At 29.1% G+C, this 9,792-nt stretch overlaps 1 protein-coding gene across 1 annotated transcript; it reads right to left on the bottom strand.

The window, feature by feature from the left end:
* Positions 1-87: 87 nt before the first annotated feature.
* Positions 88-6,826, bottom strand: scat (VPS54 subunit of GARP complex scat). The gene is made up of 14 exons (XM_017907876.1): positions 6,468-6,826; positions 5,797-6,175; positions 5,615-5,717; positions 5,364-5,527; positions 5,084-5,283; positions 4,830-5,015; positions 4,608-4,734; positions 4,247-4,501; positions 3,708-4,133; positions 3,344-3,636; positions 3,061-3,278; positions 2,784-2,991; positions 2,402-2,719; positions 88-143 (listed from the first exon to the last, which is right to left on the bottom strand). Exons 1-13 carry the CDS (start codon positions 6,563-6,565, stop codon positions 2,458-2,460), a joined length of 2,919 nt encoding a protein of 972 aa, XP_017763365.1. The 5' UTR covers positions 6,566-6,826; the 3' UTR covers positions 88-143; positions 2,402-2,457.
* Positions 6,827-9,792: the final 2,966 nt, after the last annotated feature.

Below are 9,792 nucleotides of genomic sequence, written 5' to 3' on the forward strand. Positions count from 1 at the left end.
ATAGTTCAGTTTAAATATTACGTACGACACTCTTGCCACCAACAATGATAATAGAACGTTCGTGTGTTTCATTTGGATCAGTCTTACGTCGTTGCTCGTCTTCTAAACAAACACGCAAAGCAATGTCTCTAACGTTTTGTTCACTAAAACATAATCAATAGTATATTTTCGTTACTGATATTTAGAAAATAAAATGTCAGTTTACGTAAGTACAACAAATTTTAATTCAATATTAGTTAATATTATTCAATAAATAAAATGAAAATTCAATAATAATAAAATAACGTGTAATTACATATGTTTGTAGCTATCTAAACAGTAAAAATATGCTATTTTTAAATGTATTAAATATTAGCAATTGTAAAAATTGTAAAAACGCAATTACAATATGGCAAGCATATGTAAGTATTACTATGTAATTATTCCGCTAATAAGAATATATGTCAATAAATACATACGAATTTTGATCTGCCATTTGTTTTTTACTCCAAATTTTTGAAAATAAATATTACGTTATAAATTACAAGTTGTAATAAATACACAGTGGTAAAACTGTTTCGTGTATACTGTTTGCATTTAGGTTATGAAAATGTTTTGATATTCGTTGCTACAGCAACATAAAAGATTCAACTAAATGTAAAAATTAATATTTGTGCTATGCTCAAGTAACTGAATATCAATTATATAATTAATATAAACAGTAAATAATTATAAAACATATTAAATACATATATTTTGTATGTAATTTTGTTATTAATTCTGTATAATTCTGCAATACATTGTACACTATGTAATAAAACAGTGAAGTATGTCATTCTAATCTCATATAAATATTCAGCAAGATGTTATCAATGAATTGTAATATAATATTGTTTATATCAATTAACCCTAACTATTTACATGACTGTTAATTTAAAATATACATAGTAAAACTTGTTTTACAACTTCTACTAAATTATAATGCTTTTTTCAAAATAAGCAATTGACAAGTAATTCAAACAAAAGCAGTTATTGTAATATCTTTATTTATATATAGAATTGACTAGATGAAAGTAATAATGGAATGCATGGTATAATTTGGAAATAGATGATATATTAAAAGTACTATAAATAAAGTTAAAATATTATATGAATATGCCAGATCATAATTGTACAATTTATACACTAGTTATAGAATGTAGAACATGTAACAACTAATAATTTTATATTTGGTTATGAAAATATGATTAAATAGTAATTTGTAATTATTCTTATTCTTTTAATATAAATAAAGAGATGTGATGAAAAATTGAATACCACTAAATTGTTTACTTTTTATCTTTTTGTGAATTATTACCCAGTTTTTTTATAATTGTAGATTTACAATGTATACATTTGTTACACATGTACATATACATTTATGCACAAAAGTATGAGAAACAGGGCATTTCAAAAACTGATAAAAATCCCCATATCAATACTTTCTAATAAATAATATCTTCAACAGTAAGTCATGCTTACTATTTAAAATCTAATTTAATAATCTGTCAATAAAAACAGATTAGTGCAAACAGTACACAATATATAAAAATGTTTAAATAATTATTATCAGTGTCTCTCTGATACACACTCTTTACAGTCAATTCAAGCAATGAACACAACACAAAAGCAGTCAGATTGTATATTTCACGTCTTATGTTTGTTTTTAGGTCTTTATATGTCTCATTAACAAAATGTGTACATATTTTATTTCATACTGTGTACTACTTCAAAAGAGACTACAATTTTAAAGAATAGAAGATGTATAAATAACGTGTAAATAGCTATAGAAAAATGAATACATAAATTAGTACCTGTCTTGGTCCTTCTACCATATGCTCATTTTTTGCACACATTATGCTAAATCGAATTGATTTGAATCATTTTATAAGTAACAGTAACAAATATCTAACATGCTTACTATTGTATTCAATTGCAAATAATTTCTGTATATTAAATTTTATAGGTATGGAAGAAAATAACTTTCTACTATTTATATGGATTTTGTTTGTTATTCATACCTATGTATTGAAATTTTACATTTGAACACTATGGCGTATAAGATTGTTTGGGAGACGTAAAATATATGTAATTAAGTTAACTTGTAATTTGTATTAAAATGTCAACAACCAATAAAAGTAATACCATGTTTACTATTTACACATATTTTCAGACTATCGAATGGAGTATTTATAAAAATTCTGCTTGTGAATTCTTTATATTAATATTTCCAAATCGATTTTCCATACAACCTCATGAATAAAATAATTATAAATATTTATATGGATAATTCCAATACAAGCCACATTCTTAAAATTCATCAAAATATTAAGTCACTGAGATACAATGCATGTGAAGGAAGACTGTAATAAAGATTAGTCACCTTTTTCTACAATATTTCATTGCTTCTATTATGCAATATATCACGCGCTCTGCATGTTATCTGGTCCATATATCACTCATCCAATTGTCATCTAACTCATTAATTGGTAGTACTTTTAATTTTCTCAATGCTTCAAGGTAAAATGTAAGTTCAGATGTAACTACACCATGTTGTGGACCACCATTATTTACTATATTCATTTTGACTAATTGCTCTCTAAGTTTTTCTTTAAAGGATGTGTTTACTGTACGATATAGAGTTTGTACTTCAACTGCCGGGAGAATTCCAGAAACTGCTTCATGTAGTTTCATTAAATAACTGTAATTAACAATTTTAAATGTATATCAATCATAATAACAAAATTGAAGTATACAGTATTTACCTAGAGATGTTTCTAAATGATTTCGATGGTACCGGCGGCCTCGCAGTCCACTTAGATATCTGACCACCTAATAGATTGTCGACAATTGTAAGAATTTTGCTTTCAATTTCTTTCACATGTGCACGGATATCTCTTTCGACACTATCCAATAAAGCAACACCACCGCTTATACTAGACGCACCACGACTAGGGTTTTGTTCCGCAAACACTATGAATAAATCTTAACTTAATATCACATTTGTATTGTAAGTTGAATATTGCATAACAATTAACTTACTTTGAAAGTGTAACTTAACAAAAGGCATAAACCATAGAATTAATTTTAAACTACGTGCTGCTAATACAAGTATTGTACTGGTAATAGTTTTTAAACCAGCAACTTGCATTGCACCAGCCCCAAGGACAAGTTGACAACAACGTGAATTATAATGCCGCAATAATTCAGCTAAGTGCCTTCCAATTGTTCCTGATAAAGCAACTAGTTCATTTCCAGTTCTAAAAGTAAAAATTTTCACTTAACTTCCCTCGAAACATTTATAAATTTAGAATTTACAAATTACCTGCAATATTCGTGAATCATTTGTATAAGCATTAAAGCTGTGCCAACAACAGCATATTTTTCATCTCCAACCATTATGAAATATTGAATATTATCTTTTTTAACATTGTCTTTGACTTTGTCATCAACTTTAAATGGATTTGGTGGAAAAGTATTATTTTCAAATACATATGTTACTAATGATTGAAATTCCGGCGGTACCTCAGCTTGCTTCCATCTCTCAGATTCCAATAAAAGTGTAAGTTTCGTTTTGAGTTCAGTATGAAATCTTTGAATGAATTTACTAGCTTGTGCCTACATTATTGAAAAAAAAAGGATAATTGTATATCGTTAATAAACATTTATAATTTATAAACAGTTTGTACCTTGAATGCAGACCGCAATCCTGTACATTGTTTACCACAGAGTTTTTCACAAGTTTCTGTAAATTCTTCAACTAAATTGGCTAGTTGACATACTTGAGCCGTTGTTGCTCTTTTACTCAACCAAGAAGATTTATCATTCCAACTTTGACATTCTTTTTCTTCTTGTTTATTATTTAAATTTTCATTATTCAATTTTTCCTTCTCATTTTGTGATTTATCTTTATCATTTGCACCTGCAGAAAGCAGATTTCCCATTCGCTCATGACAATAATCACAGACGGAAGTAATCATATCATTGAGTTTGATTGTTACTCGCGAATGTTCTATCCGAGTTAATAAACGATCAGGTATCGTATCATCGAAACTGCCGTCACATATTCGACCTGCCGCAAGATCTACTGTATCTCGCATTACATCGTGAACAGCCTAAAAATGTATATTATGTCAAGTACTTATGATATGTTATTAAAGAATAAAAATAATTTTATGTCTCATTTGTATGTAAAAATTATATGCAATATTATTAATCTAATATATACCTTAACTCGCATTAAAAGGAATGTTAAAGATTGTATAGCATTATGGAGTAATGTTAATCTTTCCGCGAGAGAAAGTCCACCAACTTCCAAAGCTGCAGCTTGTTGATCACTGCAACAATCACTCGCTGCTAAAGCTTCTATAACTCTCTGTTTTGTTACAGCTCGGACTGTCGTCACAGCTTCTTCTTTATATGTATCCACAAATTGAAAATGTTTTTGCCGTAGAAGACCAGAAATGATGGAAACAAGTTTATCCTGTTCGTTGAGGATGTACAAATGATCTCACTGGGAAGAGATGCACGACGGTTTTTTTGCTACGAACTAAGTGTACAAAATTTTCAAAAACTATACATATACTTACACCATCCAAAACTGTATTTTCTCCCCCTAATGGTCTATTTAAATCTGCAGTTGCATATCTTTGAAATTCCGTAGATAACATTTTATCAACAAGTTTTTCCATTTCTGTTAACTGAGAACTTAAATGCCTGAATAAAAACAAAAAAAAAAGAAATTTAAGTTAAGTTTAAGTTAAGTTTATTTAATTTTGATATTTTATTATGAATTTATATTTAATATATACCTAAAACTATGTACTCCATTCAATTCCTGTAAGAGTATTTCTTGTGTTGTAGCAATAAGATCTAATGCTGCAACATAGTCTGGTGTAGATAACAATAATTGTATCATTGGTTGACTTTGGTGTACTGTAGCCATAAGCTTCAATTTTTCTTGAACCAACAATCGATTAAATCTTGCTCTCTCCAATCTAGAAGTGTATTCAAATTATATAATATGTACAATATCTAAAAAATATTAAATACCTTCATACTTTACCTTAAGATTTCTAAAGAATCATTGACTAGATGTTTATCAACTTGATGTATATTTTTTCTAAGAGCTTTTAATACAGTAATAGTTTGCGCAAGTTGCTCCATTAGGGCATCATGAGAAGTCATAGCATGAAAAAATGCTTGAGATTTAGAAGCAACTTGTTCAGCTATTCTAACTTCCACAACATCTAAATAGTGACTTAGCTGTTACAAGAATAAATTCTGAAATATACTATTTATCTTAGTTTTTATACTTTATGTGGTATTTAATATTAATGATATACCTTCTCTTGCATTTGTTTTACATTCATGACAATATTGGCATCTTCATTTAGTAGACCATTCTTTGTAAATGGAAATACAGCATAAAAATTATCTTTTTGAGAAAGATCCAAATTAGGTGTTAAAAAGATTTTTGGTATATTAGATAAATCAAACTGCATTCGATCTGTAAATTTTTAATTTAATAATTTTATATTACGTACTAAAGATTTCACTTTTTTACTTATTTTTATTACAGAAATATTATCCTTGCCTAAAGATTTAACTTTTCTCAAATTTGGGAAATTTTGTAACAATTCATTAGGTGTAGTTGGTCTATTAGCATTTGAATTCATACGAGAATGTTTTCGGTATCTCTGTAAATAAAAATTGCTTCAGTCAGTTATTTTTTCATACGCTAAATATATTCTTAATTATCATAGCCATATTTATTACCCTTGTAATTTTCTTTAAATATGATTCAAAATGTTGCATTGTGATTTCAGGAAGATAAGGACTTTTAGGTATATCAACTTTTTCTACAAATCCATCTCCCCAAGTACGAGTTAAAAAGTTACTTTGTTTCCCTTTAAAGGGGTCATTTAAAACAGCTGGTAAATTCTGTGCAGCAGAATACACAGTCCATGAGGAAGAAGGTTCTGACAATTGGCCATTGCTTTTACTTTGTTGTTGCATGGTTGCGTGTTTAGTAGCATGTGCTACATAATCTTTATCAGAAACACCCTCCACAGGAAGACTAGTGCATACTCCATTATAACCATAAAGGCACACAAATGAACCTCCTTCCCTAGAGCAGTGCTGGTCTCTTAAATGTCTGAAATAAAATTACATACTGTTAATTAATAATCTTATTTATTCCTATACTTCGTTTCCCAAACGTATAATTTATCTTACAAAAAACATTAGTCTTAACGTACTAACAATTAATGATAATACGATTTAAATATAAGTGAATGTTGTATATTGTATCTCGTAAAGACATATCGAAAATTTATAATAAACTAACAAATGATTTATTGCATTATTTTTACAGCATTCTCTCGGAATAAAATTATTTTTACAGGATATGTTTTGTTGTAAATACACAGATGAACAGGTGGACCCACCTTATAAAATCTTCGATTTGCTTGAACGTAAGGTTAGCGCAATATTCACAAATCAGAACCGTAGGCAACGATTCGGATCCTTTCACGATTTTCGCCATTTTCCATTTGCAACTTTACTTCGCCATTCTGACGCTTTTTTGTGTAATTTACAGTACATCGAAGTCCCCCAACTATAATTATACTTCTAATAACAACTACGTGACATTACTTATCTGGTTGTTCGGTGTCGAACATGATCTCGCTCTTTAACGAATACACGTTTCACGATTCATGCTGACCAACAAAGAAACGTCTCATACTGATTTCTTATACACTTTTTCAAAGAAAGTTCCTAGATATATTACCTGCAATTGTTCCAGTTTCACATATTTGAACAATGATTGATAAACATATTTGAGATGAAACACACTTGTAACGTTCATGACACTTATCTCTAACAAGTAGAGTGCAAGTCCTTCGGATCATCGATTTAGTTGAAACTTTTCAGGTTTGTAGATATCGTGATGCAGTTTAAGAAAATATATTATTATAACTGCAATTACTCAATAATTTTTGAAATATTTACGATTAAAGTTTTGTTACAGCTCTAATTATATCTTTATTTCCACCAACTTATAATTCCAGTTGTAGCCTAACAGAAACTGTCGAGAATTCCTATCCTTGAGGTCCCGGGTTCGATTCCAGTTGTTACTGGTTCTTTTTCAATCCACTTTTTATTTTGTATTCATTTTTCGCCTATGAAAACAATGTAAATACATAATTGTAAATAAAATTTCTTAATAAAAAAATTTATTTTTAACGCTTTTTTATACTAGTATATATTTATTACACAATAATAAGAATATTATGCTAAAAAAACACTTTTCTACAGCAAGCTTATTTACTTGAGGAAATATAAAACCTATCCCTCATTAAGTATTAATTATTAAATTAAACATTGTATAAGAATGTTGTCTATAATTCCAACTTTGGTACGCAGCTATAAATGTTGATGAAATAATTACAAAAACTTGGAAATTTATTAATTTTCTAATGCCGAATTAATTTATTAATGTGAATTATTAATGCATAACCAGAAAAGGTATTTAGATCGAATAAATATTTTACCGCTTGCGATCAGCACCATCTATGATTTTGGACCATTTGCTCGGAAAAGTAATAGCAATATAGAATAGGTAAGGAGGTCGTCGAAGTGCTGGTCATGTGACTGAAAAGGACAGAGTGGGGATAGAAAAGGACAGAATGGCTCCGGCAGTGAAGAATTATTATTTACTCAATTTCCGTAAACAATTTGTGAACTTTTATAATTTCATTGCGAAGCAGCAACTTCAGGCTACATTCTTATATAACTTTCGTAAATAATTTAGCTCTAAATTGTTAGTTATTAATTTTTGTTTTATGGCGTCTATGATTTCGTAACGACGACCATCGCGATCCTCCGTGAAAATATTTAATACTAAACGAAACTAGAAGCAAAATGTGATCAAAAGTTATTTGAGAAGATTCGCAAGAACATTGTCTTTCTAACGAGTGCATAAAGTTTCATAAATTAATTACGTAGAGTACAGTAATTAATGAAAAACCAATGGCGTCTTCGACAACAATTCAAACACTGCTCAGAATAATTATTAATAATTAATTAATCAGGAATAAATTTATATCAAAAAATATATTGGAAAGTTCTTGAAGGATCTGGCTTTACGATGCAATTATAAAAGTTCGTAAAATAATCACCGATATTGAGTAATTAGTGAATTTTCCACTGCCGATCTCGTTGCGGGACTCGAGCTTCGAGTCTAACCAAAGCATTGTTGTGTCCATGCAGTTGTTCCTGCATTACGAAAAACATGTAAGTATTTGTAATGACATAACCTTTAGTTGTAAGTAAATAGCGTAAGTTACGAGCCACTGTCTTCCCATCTTTCATTAGTGATAGCAGAGCTTGATTATTGGACTCATGGAATATCATCAGCGTACATGCCAAGAATTATATTTCATAGTGAGAAAAAATTAAAGCAGCGATACATATATAATATGTAAAGTACGATACGTCTATTGGATTCCAAGTGCGGTAGCCATATGACATACAAGATAGAAATCTTTGATGGTCAAATAAAGATTCAGAAGATGACGCTGGTTTAGGCAGACAAAAAGGAATAGAATTAATTTAGGTAATGGCCTCTTGTGACAAAAAGATATGGAGAATACAGTGAGATTGAAAGGTATGTTGTATTCCTAATCTAAATAAATACTAATATCAGTGGTCAAAGTCAATGATCATCGCTAATGTGTTAAATTGGAATAAAAGAAGTGACAAGAGGAAACGCATGTTATGCGGAATCAAGAAGCAAAAAAGAAGCAGCATATGTATCAACAGAGAAATACGTGTGGCATCGACATGGAAATATGAGGATCGTTGAAGAGATGGAGAATGAACAAGTGGTAATATTTATTAAAGATAAACATAATTTAAATATACTGAATAAATGTTGCATTAAGGCAAAAATGTGTAGAAATATCTATGGCAACTTGGAAAATATAAAAGCAGCAAGAATAATGGAGCTGTGGCACGTCATGGACTATATTGGGCTAATACAGCCAATGTCAAAAGGAGGTAAAAGGTATGTCTTACCTGCTGATGATTATCCGAGATAAGAATCATTTGGTTGACTGATATACAAATGACTAGATATTTGGTATGAAATATTAATGTTGCATGATTTTTTTTATTATAGGAGACTTACAAACATAAGTAATATTTACATGCAAGAGTCAGCCACTAAGGGTAAAGTAATAATTATCATTTAATAATATTTCAATGGATTGTATATCTGTTTTCAAAAATTTAACCGATGTACAATATTCACTTTCTAAATTTCTATATTAATATATTTAATAATTTCCAATTTGAATCACAATAATAAATATTAAGTTTAGATAAATTTGATTTTAAAAGTATTTTACATTAATGAAGCTAATATATTTGTCATAACTAGGTTACAATGAGTACAACTGTTTGTGATATTGAGTTAAAATTATGGGCAAAAGAAACTCCCAAGATATGTAGAAATTTCATACAATTATATGTGGAAGGTTATTACCATGACCTTATATTTCATACACAAGGTGGTGATCCCATAGGTACAGGAGAAGGTGGTAAAATATATGGAGAACCATTTAAGGTGAGACTATATTTAAAAATGAAAGGAATTCCTTTTTTACTCAAAAATAATTATTGGATCTATGTGTTTTAGGACAAATTTTATACAAGATTACGTTTTCGTCCATGAGTTTTAATTGCTATGGCTTATGCTGGAAAAGATGA

The sequence above is a fragment of the Eufriesea mexicana genome, unplaced genomic scaffold (assembly GCF_001483705.2).
Source record: "Eufriesea mexicana isolate 0111107269 unplaced genomic scaffold, ASM148370v2 scaffold9405, whole genome shotgun sequence".
Lineage (NCBI taxonomy): Eukaryota > Metazoa > Arthropoda > Insecta > Hymenoptera > Apidae > Eufriesea > Eufriesea mexicana.

What these genes read in the sequence shown, in the direction of transcription:
- scat (XM_017907876.1), bottom strand. Translation starts at nt 6,565, where the DNA reads ATGGCGAAAATCGTGAAAGGATCCGAATCGTTGCCTACGGTTCTGATT. An exon ending in ATTTAAAGAAAATTACAAGG is followed by an intron (nt 5,718 to 5,796) that starts GTAATAAATATG and finishes TTTTATTTACAG; the next exon opens with AGATACCGAAAACATTCTCG. An exon ending in GATTCTTTAGAAATCTTAAG is followed by an intron (nt 5,016 to 5,083) that starts GTAAAGTATGAA and finishes ATACACTTCTAG; the next exon opens with ATTGGAGAGAGCAAGATTTA.